This window comes from Pelodiscus sinensis, chromosome 17, assembly GCF_052426305.1.
Source record: "Pelodiscus sinensis isolate ZL-2025 chromosome 17, ASM5242630v1, whole genome shotgun sequence".
Taxonomy (NCBI): Eukaryota; Metazoa; Chordata; order Testudines; family Trionychidae; genus Pelodiscus; species Pelodiscus sinensis.
In genome coordinates this window covers 24,092,356-24,111,340 of record NC_143068.1, presented here as the reverse complement: position 1 = coordinate 24,111,340, position 18,985 = coordinate 24,092,356, and the positions used below count along the sequence as shown (strand labels likewise).

At 42.1% G+C, this 18,985-nt stretch overlaps 1 protein-coding gene across 7 annotated transcripts in view; it reads left to right on the top strand.

The window, feature by feature from the left end:
* The first annotated feature begins 73 nt into the window (after window positions 1-73).
* NCOA3 (nuclear receptor coactivator 3) overlaps window positions 74-18,985 on the top strand; it is a 191,549-nt gene continuing 172,637 nt past the window's right edge. For 4 of the 7 annotated variants that reach the window (XM_075901554.2, XM_075901553.2, XM_075901555.2 and 1 more), the window contains exons 1-2: window positions 99-222; window positions 18,066-18,122. Coding sequence is in view for 3 of the 7 variants with exons in the window: in XM_089769690.1 (XP_089625816.1) it covers window positions 18,071-18,122 (52 nt within the window). In the remaining 4 variants the exon portion in view is untranslated. Of the gene's footprint in view, window positions 223-368; window positions 603-18,065; window positions 18,123-18,985 lie in introns of those variants that run through there. The other 3 variants (XM_089769690.1, XM_089769688.1, XM_089769689.1) reach the window with 2 other exon arrangements.

The following is an 18,985-nucleotide window of genomic DNA, read 5'->3' as shown; positions in this document are numbered from 1 at the left end:
ATCCCTGGGAGAAGAAGTTTCAAAGGGGGTGTGGCTCGGCGGAGGACTACAGGTCCCGTGAGGAACCGCGCGCCTGGGAACTACACCTCCCATCATGTCCCGCGCTGGCCGGGCTGACTTCGGCTGGGGCTGGCGGCGGCTATCGGAGAGGCTGGTTCCTATTTAAACTCAGGCAGGGCGGAAAATGGCGGCGAAGAGCTGAGTGTCGGGGGGCGCGGGGAGGTGAGCGAGCTGTGGCTTTTTTTCTTGGTGGGGGCGGGGGAGCCGTGGGCTAGCTCTTTCTCCCGCTTTCGCGGGGGGGGGGGGGGCGGGAAGAGGAGCTGCTTGTGAGGGAGGTAACAGTACGGGGGCGAGAGTCTGAGGGGTGTCCCTGTCCGCTGTATTGACCGTCCCTTCCTAGGCTGAGGTAGAGGGTGCCCGTCGGCTGTGGGGGTGGGAGGTGGAGCTGAGGGATTGTGGCACGCCCGGCTCCCAGGGCTCTTTCCCTCCCCTTGCCGGGAGAAGTTTGAGGGCTGAGTGGCCGGGCTCTCCCTGCGCCAGCATGGAGGCTGTGTGCGGGGCGCGGAGGTGAAAGGGCTGCCCGAGTCCCTGTCGCTTGTCAGGTACGCTCCCGGGCCTGGCAGTGTGGGTGGAGGTCCTTGAGGCGCCGAGCGAAGCAACGCGAGTGCCGGGGATTTTCTGCTCTTCCCCGTCCGCTGAGGGGCCGGGGCGGTGAATTATTTGAGGTACATTGGGATGAATGGGATAGCGGGGGGTGTCGGGCATCCGTCTGTATAGGAAATGCTCTAAAAGCAAACGCTTGATTTGGTAAGTTTTAGGCGTGGTTCCTAGTCGTGATCTCTCGGGAAACGGGGGAATGGCTGGGAGGGATTGGCAATCTGGGGTGATTTCCGTGTGTGTCGTCTTGTCCTCTTCTGCTTCCCGAGCATGGTGAAAGTAGTGTGGAGATGGAGGCAAGAGCTAGCTTCCGGTGGCGTGCGGTAACAGTGTAATGTAAGGCCAAGGGGGCGGTGGTGGTGGAGGCTAAGGGTGTGCTTCGATCTGTAGGGTGCAGTCAGCGGCTGAAATAATTCTAATGCCTTACTCATTCTGTGCTTCCCTAGTCTTATAGCTGCTTTTCACTGGTGGGAGTGGTTACTTCTGAGAGCACCCCCACTCCACTCTGCCAACTCGTCAATTAAAATAGCATTTGAAGCTATTTTTGTTAATTCAAATGGCTCCTGCTTTCCTCTTACACTGAATTTCTAATAGTTTAATCACAGCTACTTTGTCTAAAAGTTCATGCAGAAAGAAAATGGCATCCTGGCTAAAATTGAAGTGGATCTATGAAGTGGACAAGTGTTTAGAATTTTGAGCGACAATATAGCTTTTTATAGTTAGCCCTGCACTGATAAAAAATTTGCATCTGTGTATGTATCTGCAAAAATGAGCCACAGATATTCATTCTGACTTCTAAGATGTATATAACCATGTGTGTTGTCACATTTGTAGGGTTTTAGATAGAAAATTTGTATTGTACCCACAAAAATGAGCTGCAGATATATCCACATCCACTGATGTGGATATAGAGTTGATATTCATGGATTTGCAGGGAATGATCTATAGTACCTTTATCCCAAAAACTTCAGATTGAACAAATTAAAAAAAAATTGATCATACATTTTAAGATAATTTTAATGTTAAAACATTTATTTAGTACTGATGGTGTCTTTGTGCTAGTTACATGATGTTTTCTTTCTGAGGTAAATATATATTGTTTAGAAGATGTAAAAAAGACTTTTACTAGAAATAGTCAATTAGTGATGGATTGTTGTTTATCTGTCATTTTAGCTTTTGGGTACCATTCAGTCCCTTTACTACCGTAATTAGGGATGTAATAATGTACTTGGCTAACCAATGAGCTGCGGGATGGGGGGCACTGGCAGGCGAGAGCAGGTATGTCTGAGGAACTGGCTTACAGCAGCATGGGGGAGAAGGGAGGGCATGTAAATACACACATTTTAATATCCCTAGCAATAATAAAACATTTTTTCTGTTCCTGTAAAGCAACAAGAAGCTAAACACCAGCATCTTCACTGCAGTAGTATTGTGTTGCAGATGAGACAGACGGTTGTAGACTTAACCCCCCCCCCCCCCCAAAAAAAAAAATCTTCTAGGAAGCTCTCTCAAACAGCATGCCTGTTCTTGTTAAGAGAAATGTGTAGTATTGAACAGTAAACAAGCTACTTAGTGCATAAACTCAAGTATTGCGTCCAGTCTTGCTTTATCTTGAAGTTTTAGGTTTCTGTTTTAATAGAAAAATATAGTGCATACTGCCTATAATGCATACTGCCTGTGGTGATATAAATTTAGAAATTTGTGCTGTATGCTAGTATTTTCAGAGCATATCACTTATCTGACATTTACCATACAGCTAAGACAAAATTCAGAGTGGGAGATGAAAGAAAATGTGACCACAGTATAACATTATAAAAAAACCTTACTTTTTTACCGTTACAATGATTAAGAGAACTTTACAAGATACATTTTTATCTAACTGGTCTTTGTTACTGCTCTTTTAGAAAACAAACTGAGATTTCATGGAAGGAAGACACACTTAAACTATTTTTATGTAAGATGATGTAGGATACTACAGTCTGACACTGGAGACTGCTTCAGGTTCTGCATTTAAATGAGCAGAAGCTAAGATGTTATGATTGCAAAATACCCTGCATCGCACATTGTATATGCTGCAGGAGAAATTTTATTGCAAATGTTTAATATTAAAAGGGGGAGGAGGGAGAGAGACACAAAGGCCCATGAAGGAAACAAAATGTATTAAACTGGAAAAATACTGGAGATAGTTTACAAGCCTTAAAGATGATTTCTGTGGAAAATCCTCATTGATAGGACCTTCCTGTTCAATATTTTGTACACTTAAAAATCTCAATGATTTTAACTTTAATGGTATATTGAGGTGCAACCCTGAAATCTAACATTATATATAAAATTACCAATTTCATCTCATACATCAGATGTCTGCCACACGTTATATTAAAAATAATGAAGCAAAGGTGCATTGAATGGCTTTTTCCCTCACTTAGCTTACACGGTTCTCTCCAAATCTTTCCTTTCCATTTGCTATCTTGCTTAATTTAAAATGGAAGAATATTTCAAGAATGAATTTTTACTTGTGTAATTCTATGACTGTTACAATTTTTTAAACACAAACAAAATAATAAACTTAATTCCAATTTAAGTAGTGTAGTGTTAAAAATAATTTATTGAAGAAATTGTTTCAGTGTTAACTATTAGTAGTCATTCTGTGTGCTTAACATCCCTAATAACTAACATGTATTTGTGTAAATGTGTAACTGCTGGATTTTTGCAGTGGTTACACGTTTACATGGCAGTGGGGAAGAGAAGGAGGGAGCCAGTGCTCTGAGAGCTGGCTTGAAAGCTGCTTCCTGCATGTACCAGCTCTCATCTATCCTGTCCTCCCCCTGTGCTGCTGCCTCTCTATCAGAGGCAGCAGTGGAGGAGGGGGGAGGAGGTGAGAGACAGGTGGCTCTGCTAAAGGCAGAACGTGGGAGAGCCAGCTTTCAAGCTGGCCCCCCTGCTAATATCAGCTCCTACTCCCCCTTTCAGCCTGCTGCTGCCTCTGTATCAGAGGCAGCAGGTGACTCCACAGGAGCAGGTGCTCATGGGTAGCTGATTCCCCATGGGCACTGGCTCCTGCCTTCTCCTGTGTGTGTGTGTGTGTGTGTTGGGGGGGTTGTAACTGTTACAATTAACCAATAAACCCAGGCTTATTGGTTAATTGTGTAAATGGCTACATGCTAACATCTCTAATAGTTAAGTTTTCTTGAATTTAGTATGCATGTCAAGAAGCATAATACATAAATTTCTGCATTGTGAAATTTCAAGATTTTAAAATCTATTATACTAGTTAAACAAGTTATTTGTGATTATGAAACTATTTTCACTAACTTGCATATATATCACTACCCTTCAAAGATTCTTATTGTCATCTATTGGTCTCTTAAAGAATATCACTAAGCATGGGTAATGGTATGACTTAACTCTTCAAATGGCCTTAAATTTAATTTGTAAAATCTTGTTTTCTAGTTCTTAAAGGCTGAATTTAATCCTTTCCCACAAAATGTTGAATATTTTTATTATCCGTTAAACAATTATTTAGGTTCAAAGTTGTTCTAGATCATGAAAAGGCAGTTGTCCTAAACAAGTCTCCGGTGGGACTTGTCTACATGTCTAAACTGTATGGCAGCTTTGCCTTGCCTTACCAGAGGCATGCTGTGGGGTAAATGACGGAAAAAGCACAGGGCAAGATTGAAAGATTGCTGGTATACCTAAAGCCAAGGTTTTTTGGCTTGCAAGTTGGATCTCTGTTCTTTTGGGCAGCAGAAGACTGAATTCTAAGCTGAATTCTAAGCTAATAGTGGAGCAACTAGGCTGAAGAAGCAAAGTGACAGTAACACAAAAAAGCACCCTTCAATGGCAGCTGTGACTACAGGTTGAACTTCTCTAGTCTGACACTCTTTGCTCCAGCAATATCTGTGGTGGGTATGTTTTTTGTTAGTTGAATGTCCAATTATCATTGGTGTGGCCAAGTTTACTGTGGTCCCATAAAATTTGTTTACAGCCACCAGTCCTGGCTCTCAGAGTTCTGTGCTATTTAGCTCTGATTTACCACTAGAAGTCTGAGCCCAGTAAGCAGTGGACGTATTGGTAATGTTCAGGGCTCGCCAGCCGCATAGTTAATCTTTGCAACTCCTTGCCAGAAGATATTATGAAGGTGAAGATAACAGCATTCAAAGAACTACTACATAAGTTCACAGAAGATAGGCCTAGGAATGGCTGATAGCTAGAATGGTTTCCCTAGCCTCTGTTTGCCAGAAGGCGGCAGTTGACAACAGCGAACGGATCACTTGATTGCCCATTCTGTTCAGTCCCCTCTGGGGCACCTGGCATTGGCTACTACTGCAAGATAGGACACTGGGTTAGATGTACCTTTGGTCTGAGTGTGGCTGTCTTTATGTAATCTTTTTTTTTCTTGATGAATCTGAATCGAGAATAAATATTAATATGAAGGGAAGGCTTTTCAGTAGTTCATTGACAAGGTGTCTGAAAAAAATCACATGGGGGTGTGGTGGTTGGCCAGCAAACAATAAAAATATTTTAAATTATTCAGCAGAGAAGGAACTCTTTTGTGTTGCTGTATTTGAAACTCAGACTGCCCTTAGAATAGTTTCATTTGTTTTTAAATGTACATACTAGCATTTTCAATAAAATTACCTTCACATCTTGGTCTCCCCTGTTTCTTGAATAACTACGGATCAACAGTTATACAGGAAACTAAAAGGGTTGAAGAGAGGTGGAATGCCATTTTTTCCATCTTGCTAGTTCTGAGAGTAGTAGCACTATCATCTGCTGGCTGGAACTGGCTTTGTGGAACTATCGTTTTGACCTAGAATGCTTTATGGTGCAGGGCATTCTTCTCCAGGTAACATAGGACTTGATATGCTGGCTTATTTTGCTGTGCATTTGTGGAAGGGTACAAATAAGGATGTGAAATTGTGTTTAATCAGCTAATTGAGTAGTTGATGAAACTGTTAATAGGGATGTGAATGGTTAATAAGTTCCAGGGTAAGCATCACCCAGTAAGGTCCAGGGTAAGCATCACCATACTGGGTGATGCTTACCAGTTAGCCCTACGGGGCTGCCAGCTGAGAGATCTTGCCAAATCAGTTGCCTGGTTCAACATGACGTTTAACCAGTTGACTGACAATGGGATTTTACATCCATAGTGCAAATACGTTTGGCTTAAGGAGCTGGTTTTTAGGGTAGGAAAAACATATTCAGTGTTTTAAGAAAACCAACTTCTTAATATTTAGGCTGTACTAGTCTTGCCAATCTCTCTGTATGGCCAGTCAACTCATAGCTTGGAGGCAGAGCAGGTGTGACTTTTATACTTCCCTGGCCAGAGAGACTACCAAGAACAAATACTGGGGCTCTCAACAGTTCCAGACTACTATGTTTCTTTCAAGAATCTGATGCATCATGGGTACTCAAAGTTCCACCTTACTTACACCCCGTCTGATTTGCATAAGCAATAGTTGAAACTCAGGAGTGAAGAACCTCAGGCCCTGGGTGCTAGATGCAGCGTACCTCCCCTTCCCCCACTTGTCTGGATCTGGCCCCTGAGGCTAAGGCTTCCAACCCAGCATTGGGGGGGGAGGGGCTGTTACTCCACTCCCTGCCCCCCATTGCCCTCTATGAAGCTGGAGCACACAATCTACTGTGCTGGGCCCCTCTAGGCTTTGGTGTGTGTGGGGGGAGTGTCTTTCTCCTTAGATGCCACAGTGAGGGTTTTTTACTTGTGTGGCCCCCAAATGATTTTTCTGTGGCTTAGTTTCACCCAATCTAAAAAAGAGTTCCTCATCCCTGGTTTAACTGCTGGCCCTGCTGGAGCTGCAGGAGGGTGAAAGGGCAGGGTGCTCTCCTGGCTGGGGGGTGCAACTGAATCCTGGTTAAATAGTTAACTGATTAAATTGGATTTTGCATCCCTACAGCAGACTGTTATTTTCTCACTTTAGAATTACGTTTTCCAATTGATTTTATATCTGAAGTTCAGTCTGATGTATATAGAGACCTGTATAAACAAATCATATGAAGCTTCAGTTTGTGTTGATTTAGTGATTTTTATGTAGTCAAGCAAGGCAAATATTTAGATGAGTTGATGTACCCCCTGGAATAGCTCTGCATACCCCGAGGTATGTATACCAGTGGCTGAGAACTACTTGTTTACTAAAGATTTGGTGTTCTCACTTTTTTGTGTACCCATCTAGTGTATCATGTGGAAAAAATGATGGTCCAAATGTGGATTTGATGTGGGTGCTAGGTATGTTAATTAATGATTAATTTACTAGTTGAGTAATCAATGAAATTTCCATCAACTACTCAACTAGTTGATAAGCACTGCTGGGGACTCTTGTAAGTTTCAAAACTGGCACTCTGCTGGAACATGGGGTCAGCTGTGGAGTCCCAAGCTGATCCTCGGCTCCTCCCTGCATTTCAAAGCAGCAGCACTGCATGGAGCAGCTGACCGTGGGCTCCATGCAGTGCTGCCGCTTTTAAGTACCCCCTTCTTCTTGCCCCCCCTTCCCCCGCCTCTCTGATAGAGGCACCAAGGGGTGGGGAGCGACTAGTCGATTGTCCTGTCGACTATTGGATAGTTGAGTAGTCCTTTACATCCTTACTGGGTGCATGTGTGAACCTCAGAACAAACTCCCTCATATAGGAGAATTTGTGACTTCTGCTATGCACAACCCACACCAGTGATGTTGCATAACACTAACATTCATAGAAAACACACTTTATGGAGTGAAGATAAGACCAGTCTTTTTCCCCCAATACAGAAACCTAACCCAATTCTTAAACATAAAATTGGATGGTGTAGTCCTTTTTCTGTAGTAGGCAGAGTAGATGGTTATAATCGTGTGGTGCTTGTAGAGACTGCTTTATAGTACATGTGTAAGCTCAGTAAGAGAACAGAAATTTTTCCAATGTGTAGGGAAAAATCTATAGTTTTCTTCTTCTTGGTATTACTAATGTAACGCACACAAAGTAAGGGTGCATGAAGTGAGATTTGTGCTTATTGTACACAACATTGATGGGGAGAGCTGTGTAATCCCTCTGCATCCAGTCAGAGTTGATCAGAGAATTCTCCTGTGGACCTAGTGACTGCCTCTCAGGCAGGTGAGCTATCTACGCTGATGGGAGAATCCTTATCGGCATAGGTAGTGTCTTCACGGAAATATTACAATGGCACTGTACTGCTCCACATTTTTAAGCATAGACAAGCCCCTAATGTAGAAAAGACTTTATTGTAATATCCATATTTTATGAACCCATATCTTTAGAAGGTAATGAGCTGTCTGAATAAAATTACTTACTCATTCTGGGCAGTGAGTTTTTTTCCATTGTCTATGGTGATGTTTTATATTATGGCTTAGTGATGTGTACCTCTGAAGCTTATTTGAAAAGGCGTAAGTGGGCAAGGGATAGAACTATAGAATAGGAATGTTGTCATGTAGTTGTTGACATGACAAACCAATAAGCCTGGGCTTATTGGTTAACATAAGCGAGACCATACTGGGTCAGACAAAGTCCATCTAGCCCAGTATCCTGTTTGCCGTCAGTAGCCAATACCAGATACCCCAGAGGGAGGGAACACACCAGGTAATCCTCACATGATCCCTCTCTTGTCACCCATTTCCAGACAAACCAAGGCTAGAGACACCATTCCTACCCATGCTGGCTAATAGCCATTGGTGTACCATTAATTCTGATAACTACGTGGACTTCTCCCCCGCTGTCTCTGAATCAGAGGTGGGGGGGGAAGGTGCGAGGAGGGAGCTGGCTTTTAAGCTGACTTCCAGTGCATGGTGCTCCTGAAGAGATGCCTGCTCTCCCCTTCTGCCCCCTGTAGAGTCAGGAGCTGGTGCTCAGGGGGTGCCAGCTTAAAACAGCCGCATAGAGCCACCTGTTCTCTTATCTCGTGCCCCCTCCCCCCACACATGCTGCTTCCTCTGATAGAGGCAGCAGCCAAGGGTGGCAGGTGGGGGGGCGTGAGGAGTCAGCTTGCAGCAGTGTGGGGGGATATGCAGATTGCGGGGTGCCTGCTTAAAAGCGGGCTTCCACCTGCTCCTCTGCTTTGCTCTCTCCCCACCCCGTCCCCTGCTCTTCTGCCTCTGATACAGAGGTAGAGGCGTGTGTGTGTGTGTGTGTGTGTGTGTGTGTGTGTGTGTGTGTGTGTGTGTGTGTGTGTGTGTGTGTGTGTTTATATAGAGGGGTGGGGTGGGGTGGGGGTGTTGCATGTAACCATGAAGGTTAACTGATGAGTCCAGGCTCATTAGTTAACTGTTTAAACATATACACTGTTACCATGGTGTCCAACCAGTTCTGAAGTGGTAGCCAATATAGTGGCGACAGCTACAGCAAGCTAGCCACACTCCACTGACCAAATAGCCACATGTGGCTAGTGGCTTGCATGTTGGACACCACAGCACTATCACATCCCTAGTGAAAAACCTTAGCCACATATTGAGTCTCAGAATTCTGAGAATTGTTAGTCAACACTAGGGATTTATTATTGAATATGGTGACTTAGCAAGCTCCTTAGAAAAACTACCTTAAAAGAATGATTTCCAACGAAGAAAAGGAAATCTTAGAGGGAGTTTCAAGATAGTTCAAGCACTGTTCGGGAAGTTCACCAATCCTAAGAGTAATGAGAACTGAACTCTGAAGGTTTCTAAAAATGTGAATCAAAGTTTACATTTCAGGGGAGCGCTCTAGATTTTTTTTTTTTTTTTTTTTTGGTCAGTAGCTGTTGACCTATTGTTTAATGCATGTACATAGGGTGGATGGGTTTTCTCCACTTGTTACTTGGACTTAGTAGTTTCAGTAACTGTTTTATGTACCTAGAGAATGAATACTTAAATTTACCATTGAAAACAAAATAAAATTCCTAAGAACAGTGGCTGAGTTATGGGCAGGAAACTTGGAGGAGTTGTTGCTAGGGCAACTCTGCACCACTGTTCATGCCCAAAATTTACCCCCCCCCCCACCCCCGATTTGTTGCTTTGCAGAAAACTGGAAAGCAAAGGGAAGCCATAAGAGTGGTCATGTGACCTTCCCCAGCAGTTTTGGCTGCCTTGGGCGTGCAACAAATAGGGAAATCACGGTGGGGCATGGGGTGAGATTAGGGAAGACCTAGCTGGTGGCTACTATTCAGCACTGGGCACAACTGCTATTTCTGGCTAGGCTGGGGAAGAGATCCTGCATAGCATCTGGAGCTCTCAGATTTGCTCCAAGATTTTTCACCTGGCTGGGGGAAGATCAGTAAATCCCCCTCCACACATACTTTCTGCAACCCATTGCTCCTCAGCTTCTGGGGTAGTAATCGCTGTACATAGAGCTGTTTGATCATCTGCCAGACCCCCTTGCACCCAGACTTTTCTGCTGAGCTTCAACACCTATGTCTCAGCTCTCAACAAGCCCCACTCACCTTAAACCTGGAACACCCCACTGAACCACCTGTCTTTGGATCTCCCCACACCCAAATCCCCTGATGGGCTTTATCTCCCGCAGGGTGCTGAGGACCTCGAAGGCAATGGTTGTTAGTGCTTTACATTCTAGCTAAGTAGAATTAATAACATAAAAGCTACTCACCTTCTTCAGGCGGTAGGTTACTGAAAGCACGTAATTCAAAGTGTAATTGATAACGCCTGCAAATATAGTTGGGCCTGCAGGGCCATCTAATATTATTTTATAACTTCACAAATACATGATTATGCAAATACAATAAATAGGCTTTCTAAATTTCTGTAAGATCTGCTTATGTCAGAAGCAGATTTTCTTTATATTCTAACTGGCATAACTTCTTAAACTTTAAGTTGAGGGGAAAATTGTAGCAAGAACTACTTGTCAAATAGCTCTTGTGGTCTGGAGAGGGCCAACTGCTGCTGGGTATAAAGCTCTGTTGGTCGGTCACACTGACTAAATGGTGAATGAGCTAAGCTGGAATGGTATTAAGTCAAGTAGGGATGTCAATGTGTATACAGTTAGGCAACTAACTGATAAGACTGGGCTTATTAATCTTGTTGACTACATGCACTCCTCTCCCCCCCCCCCCCACTGATTCTGATAGAGACAGCAAGGGGAGAAACCATTGCTCACGAGAAGCTAGTTTAAAAGCCAGCTTCCCACGAGCACCAGATCCATCTGTTCCCCAACTCCTGCTTCTGATAGAGGCAGCAGCATGGAGGGTGAAGGGAGCAGGCAGGAGTTGGTGCTGGGTGTGGGGAGAGTAAACTTAAAAGCCAGTTCCTCCCCCAGCACTAGCTGTGCTCCCCCAGTACCACCTGCCCACTTCCCCTCCCTTTGAGGCAGCAGCATGCTGGTCACAGTGGCCCGGGCTCGCCATGGATAGAGGCTGCTCCTCAGGGTGGCAGGAACTCTCTAGGAGAGGGGCAGGGAGCGCAGTGGCTGCTGGTCTGCTATTGCTGCTGGCCCGTCCCTGGGGACTATCAAATAATTGTGTAACCACTAAAATTTCATGTGGTTACATGACTATTCAATTGACTTCAGGCATGTTAGATAGCGTGTAAAGTGCAGCTTCCAGTGTGGATTCAACTTGAAAAGCTTGGTGGCAAGATGACTTGTGAAATAACTTGATAGAAGTGTGTCATACAAAGTTTAATTTCTATGATATCCAGGACTGGTCATACAATGCTGTATTTCTCTAAACCATTGAGTTGGCAAGGATTTGAGAATATTTAATGTTGACATGGTTTATTTAGCGATTGCAGAAAGGCAATTTCAGGAAGAGTATAATATGAATACTGAAAAGATTAAAATTGTACACCATAAAGTAATGATGCTGCATTTTTAATAAATAACCTAACTGTAGACATAGTAATCTTAAATTAGATAACATGAAAGTGTTGTGCCCTTTTCAGTATTTGGAAACTTCCCTTTGTAGTTGTTGTTAATAGTTTAAAAGTATTTTTCTTTCCTGGGAGTTAAGTGTCATTAGCAGAGGACAAATTAATCGCACTACACACCTGAGCTGTCAATTTTCCAAAGAAAGATAAAGTAGATAAAGTTGTCAGGGTTGATCTAGGTGTACTTGGCCCTGCTTAAGTGCACAGGGTTGGACTCCTCATTTCTCATCACTCCAAAACTGTGCCCAAGCTATGCTGTGGTCACTTACCTCAAATAGCTCTTTAAGAGTTCAAAATGTTGACAAGGGACTCTGCATCAAACAATGATCAAATGGTTTTTTTACCTGGGGTTGTTTCTCACTTTTCACTTGGCCTCTTCGTCCCCAGTCTCTGCTGCGCTGGCTCTTGCTTGATTTAGAGTACACTAGCACTTTTGTTTTGAGTTCAGTGCCTGGAGGGAATAATTCTGAAGGAACCAGATTCTCCAGGATGATTTCTCACCATTTTGTTACTCAGTAGCCTTCTGCATTATATATTCGAGAGGTTTTTTTTTCCTGAGGTGAAATACTAGCATCTAAATAATACATGTTGTCATCTATTGATATACTGCTTTCTTCATTTGTAAATCAGTGACATACAGCTATTTATGTTAAGGCTTGTTTAAAACCCTTCATCTGGAATTTCAGTCTTAAGAACATAATTAAGAATTTTATTTTTATTTTTTTATTTGGTCTAATGTTATATTTGTTCGACTGGGTCGTCTTAGTAAAGTATGGCTCCAAACTAAGGGAAATGCAGTCCAAAGCAGATCTTTACATACAGTTACCCTCTTGCTTATCTTCCCTAAATATAACGAGTATGCCCTTATTTATTAAAGAAGAATATTCAGGGCTGAACTAGAAGACTTCATTATGTTGAGTGGTTTGCTTTATTCAGGATTTGTTTTTCTGTACATAGCTGTACTAATGTGGTGCACTTCCAAGGGTTCTATTATCACATGTATAGCTGGGCTGGAAACCATTTGGAAATCCGTTAAATATACTGTACTTATCTGGACTTCAAATCCCTAACTACTATATTCCCTCCCAATGTGGTATATTTCAAAATGTCTGTAACACTACTCATTCTGGTTCATATTCTCTGTGTTTTTATTGCTATTGGTGATACTTTTATCTCAACAAAACTTGTTTACATTATGGGTTCTATAAAGTCAGAACTCTTCAGCTGGTTGGGCTTTTGTGTTTGGGAAATTTTTTATAGATCTGTCTAAAGCAGTGGAAATTTTCTAAGACTCATAAAAAATACACTTTGAGGTCATGGCCTTATAACGCCTTCATGGGAAGAGAGATAGGAAAAGGAACTACAGATGTTCTGGATGTCAGTGGGTGAAGTTTTCCACTATTTCTTTTAATAACATGCAGATATGATAATGCTGGTGGTATTTCTGTTGTCAGTTCCACTCTGAGTAGAATTTCAAACTTCTCGGTGATGAAATGATTGGCCAGAATTTTACAGGGGAGCAAAGCATAAACACATTTACACTTCCTAGTTAACACTAAATTTCTATTTAACAATGTTTATAATTAATAGGTGATCTAATACTATGGGTTTGTGTAATTATATTGGACCTGTGTAGTGTGTAAATGTTGATGTTTGTGGTTACCATCCCTCTTGTACTCCAAAAGTAAACTTTCAATCTGGAATGTATAATGTAAAATCCTTCATCACTTAATTTAGAACTGCTAACTGTGGCAATTGTGTAATATAGTCAAGAGGAGAATAAAAACTAGTTACTTTATATAAAAAGATTAGGTTAACCCAATTAAATATAATGTTAACTTATTTATTATTATAGATTTTTAGGTATTTTATTATAATGCAATAATTTGTGTAAAATTATTTGCTCATATTAAATGTTAAATTAATTGTATATTTTTAATTAAAATATTAATTTAAGATACTCTAAAATTTTGTATATGTAACTTATTTTGTTGAAATAAAAACAAGTAGAGACCATGATTAATCAAACAAAGTAGACTTCTGTGAAGATTTCAGATACTTTGTAAGTTTGAGATTTTGCATAAAGATACAATTATTCATGCAATTGCAAAAAATTGACATTTATTGACATAAAATTAATATACATTTTGTGATTTTATTTGGGAATACATAAATAAAAAAACAAAATATCAACAAAATAACCCCTTCCTCTCCCCCAGAGCCAGGGACTCCCATACCCGCGTTCTAACCCAATCTCCCTCCACTCCCCCACAGCCAGCCCCCCGTCCCCCAACCTAATGCCTCTCCCCTGCCCCAGAGCCAGGCACTCCTAGCACCCCCCCCATCCTAATGCCTTCTCCCTCCCCCAGAGCCAGCCCCCCCCCCCACCTAATGCCTCCCCCAGAGCCAGGCACTCCCAGCTCCCTCTCCCCCAACCTAATACCTGGGTCTCGGAGTTGACGTTGCCACCTGAGGTGCTGGGGCAGCATGAGCGGGGCGGCCAGCTGTGAGTGCCTGCTGAAGCACACCTCACAGAGCACCCAGCCAGCCATGAGTACGTGTGCAGAGCGGCCTGGCCAGCTGTGAGCACCTGCTGGAGAGCCCAGTTGGCAGTGAGCGCGTGTGTAGAGCAGCCCGGCCCGCTGTGAGCAGTTGCTGCGGCACAGTGTTCCAGCCATCTGTGAGCAGGCACCCGGCCATGTGCTCCAAGCGGCCAGCAGGCCGCTTTTCATTCTTTTATAAAACTGTTTTGGCGGGACGCAAAAAAATTAGATTGGGCTGCATGCGGCCCCCCAAATGCCAGTTTCACGTGCCTGGCCTACGTAGCGGCACTGGATGTCTTTAGGGCTTTTCTTCACCTTTCATATCTTCAGCTGAAAAACTTCCCTTACTAGCCAGTCATTTTGATTGGTTAAACATCACATTATCCTTAATTTATATATAAGTAAACGGAACATGAATTAAGTGTTCTAGCAGCTCTTAAACTCACAATTCATACAGAAATAGCACTGAGCAAAATGAGCCATCTAAAAAGTAAAACTATGGGATGGGGAGGAGAACTACAGAAGCACAGTCAGTCAATCTCAACCTCCCAAGAAGCTCTAGCAAACAACTATTTTTTTTCCAGAGTGTCTTAGGGCATTTTTCAAAATTATAGACTGTTAGCCCTCTGAGAGGTGTTAAGTAATCTGCAGCAAAAAGAGATCCCCAGGCACTATTAGCTTCGAAGGACATCATGATACAAACTATGCTTCTGACCTAAATTCTTTTTCAGACTGACACCAACTGAAACTTAGAGAAGATACAGTATGCCTTTCTATGTACACTTGCTCTGCATCTGTGGATGCAGATCCGACTGGGTACAGCTGTCAGTTCTATCTGCAAAATAAATTTCCCGTGAATAGGAGGGACTCCAACTACTTTGCTCAGCAATTGATCTGATTTAACCATCCTTACAGTGGGGTTAATCTGACTAACCCAGAGCAAATCTGCTGACCAACATTTGTGTAAGAAAAGGAGTTTCCATGCTGGATCAGACTAAAGGTTTATCAGAAGCTCAAGAGGCTTCAGAGGATGCCATATTGGGCCTCATCCAGATTTCTTCTAATAGACATTAGTAGTAGAGATTAAATTTTACAGTTTGTCATTAGAGGTAATATCAACGTACAGAGTTATAAGTGTTCAGTTCCTTTTTGAATATAAAGTTCTTGCCTCAGTAATTTCTGCAGATTAATTACTTTTCCCATACAATGTGTATTTCCTTTTCAATTTTTACTAAATTTACTTTTTTCTCGCTGTTATGAGACTATTAGAACTTGTTCTCTTTATCTCATCTTAAATTCTGATATATTCTTTCTGAAATGGGATGAGCATTACTACACACAGTTTTTTAGATCAGGCCACAACATTGAGAGAATATTAAAATGTTGTCTTGTATCATTTCTTGACTAACCAAATAGCTTGTTTCATTTACTGGATCACAACTGTGCGTTGAGAAGAAGTTGTTGTTGACCTATAATAGTTTTTAAAAGAGCCTGTTATTTCAAAATATATATTTTGAAATAATGGGCACGCTCTTCCGGCTTCTCTGTAACCTGCATTCCACAAGGGTTAAGGGACTTGTCAGAATAGCACTTTATTTTGAAATTTGGCTCTGTGTAGACGGCGCAAAATGCTGAAATAAGCTACTCAATTTGCGTAGCAGAAATTGCGTAGCTTATTTGGAGGTAAGGGTGCTGTGTAGATGCACCCCAATTGTTCTGTTTCAGCCCAAGATTTCTGCTAGTGACTCTTGTGTACCCTCTTGTTTAACTCTTGCAGGTGATTTACATCTGAAGGTACATTATGAGAACAAAACCAGAGAAGATGATGCTTAAGGGCTACCTTGTGGATGGTGCATAAACTTCTTGAAGCAAAATACAGGACTACATAGCCCTATATTTTGCTTCAGCTACACCAGACTAACACGGCTACATTTCTATCCATAAACTTCTTGTAATCCATCCAGTCAGGAATAGTCTGTCAGAACAAAACAGTTTGCTTCCATTGGCCTGAAAGAACAAGCTTTCAAAGCTGGTCACTTACCCCAGCTGCACAATGCAGGAGATCATGGTCAGTCCATGATTCACCTGTGGAAGTTGTAAGTCTAACATGCTAGATCGAATATTTGGCCAGCTGCATAAGTTCATACTGTAACTGTGAAGGGGGAGGGGAGATGGAGTAGTTGACAACACGGAGCTCATTCAGTATTAAAAGGCAGATATGAACTGCATAAGAGTGGATTACTGGAAAGAGGCAAATGTTCTACTATTGATTAAAAACAATAAAGTGTAGCCTGGGAAGGAGTTTTGTAAAATTTGGATAGGTAAGGCTTGCCAATCTGATCAGAATAAATCTCAGTTTGTCCTTTATCCCAGATCACAATTCAGTGTAACCATAAGGCTCCCTCTCTTGAGGGTCAACAGGTGACTGACAACAACCACAGGTGACTGACAACAACCACACCTTAACTCAGAAAATGAAATGGAAAACAGTTTTATTGCTAATGGAGTAATGATTATGATCACTACAGCAAAAACTACAGTAAGAACACAAATCACCTGAATTCCTTCCCAAGATGTCATTAACACAATTAACTCCAAACTTATTCAAGTGTACTACTACTAATTATTCCTACCCACACAAGGATTCCAAGGTTGGATGGAGAAGGGTGACTTCCCTTCCCCTGGAAGACCTGGGAGCAAGTGTTAGGAGGTTTCCTAAAAGCAGACTTAAGCAAGAAAAGAAAAAAGAAGCCGTTATAAAAGAGAGGAATAGAGAAAAATCCTAAGCTTTCTCTGACCTTATACTCACGTGCCCCAGGACGGACTGCTCTCTCTCCACTATGCGTCCGATTGCAGTCCCGATCTCCCAAATCACTAGACCTAAATACCCCTTTTGGGTGCCAGAGCATTCTAGATATACCACCCCTTTTCCATAACTAGGCCTAACACCCAAGATTTCTGAGGGTACCACCTTTGATTGGAAGAAATCTTTGGGTATCTTATGAATATTCATTATGGGTGCCTGATGACTTTTTGGATGCTATCCCTATACCACATAAAAAGTGCGGGAAGCTGTATGGAAACTGCCATCTAAAAACTCCATCTGCTTGCGATTGCACAAAGATTAGAACATCCATCACTGTCATGTTAGCAGATTTATACTATAAATTCCGGGTAAGGCTCAAAAAATAAACTTGCCCTGACTGCATACTCTTGCTTCACCCCTTTATGGAAAATTACAAACACAAAGCATATATTTCCCCACTTATATCTTATTACCATCCGCCATCTTACAGAACCTGGATTCTGAAGGCCCCTTGTGTTACCAGCATATTTCAAATCTATATTAAAGAGATGTAAGGATAACACACAAAATATTAAACTAAAGCAAATATCATATTAATAGGCCAAAATAAGACAAATTGTTTGGTTAGGCTACAAAAGGTCTGACCGTCTCTAGAACAGACTCATACGCCAAAAATAGAGTGGATTCACCTGCTTCTGTAGCATGTGTCTCCAGGCCATGATCAAGGCTCATTGACTTATGGTGTATAATACTGAAGATTCTAACCTCTTATCAGGTAAAACCTATTTAGATCTCTCTATCTTGTGGTATTAATATCCTTAAACTATTTTTCTTCAGTTTTATGAATTCTAAAATGGTAAGCAGTATATCCAAGTTAAGAACTGCAAGAGTTTTACTGAAAAATAATTCCATTTATTTGAAAATTCCTCTTTGACTTTTGCTTCAGTTCTATATCTAGTTACTAGAACTGTGCAGAACATGTAAGAAATCAGACTATTTGAAAAATATCAAACTGAATTTTTTCAACAGTTCTGCATAAAATACTTTTTAGTAAAAGTTAACCTTTTTGTGACTTACAAATGAATTCCTAATATCCTATTTTTAAAATATATTCTGGAACAGACTAAATCTCTGGCATGCTTGATAGTCTTTCAAAATATGACTTTTGTCTACCCTAGAAATACTAAAGGTTGTCTTTTTGTTTTTCAGCACTCATGAGAGATTTTGAGAAGATAAGTTCAGAAAGCTACACTGAGTACAAAGCAGGTAAAGTTCTGTCTATGAAATACTTGCACTGGAGTTAGTGTATTTGTGTAGTGACATTAATAGTAGCTTTAGAAATTATGTAAATGAGCAATCAGATATTCTTAATGTTGGTTTTGAAGAGGGAATGTAATAGAGCAATGAAAATTCACATGATGCTTCATAAACCGAGGCAGGGATCTGTCCAACCACCATGTTGGAAAGTTGTCCCTATGAAGGGAAGAAGTCTGGTGAAGAATATTTATCTTTTGCCCAAGTGACTCTTCTGTTAAGTCTTAATATGAGACCACTTAAATGGTCTCTCCAGGCATCAAAGGAAAGGGTTCAGCCAAACCCACTACAACAGGGGTGGGAATAATTTTTGCAGGGGGGCTACTTCACAAATGTTGGTAGTCGTCACAGGCTGCCCCCTGAAGGGTCAGGGCCTTGGGTGGAAAAGGGACTGTTCCCTTTAGGTGCAGTGAGCCCCTGGTGAGGTGGGAGGAGACTTCATGTGCTCCTCCCCCCATTCCTAGGCCTTGATTGGCTGGGGGAGCACACAAAGTATCTCGCCACCCCCCTACCCTTCCAGGGGCACGTGGCACCTAGGGGGAACCACAAGCTGTTTTGAACAGTTGGCAGTTCCCTCTGGTGCTGTGCACCCGGGGGGGGGGGGGGGGTAGAAATGGGAGGGAGAAGGAGAGGGGTCTTGACACACTCCCCTGTTTTCAGGTCTCGATTGACCGGGGTGGGCAGGTAGGGAAGACAGGGTGGATGCAGACCCAATCAAATGTCTTACAGGGCCAGATCCAGCCCTCTTATTTTGCCCATCCCTGCACTACAAGCTGTGAGAAGCCTCTGTGTCTCACTTAATGTTGTTTTCATGT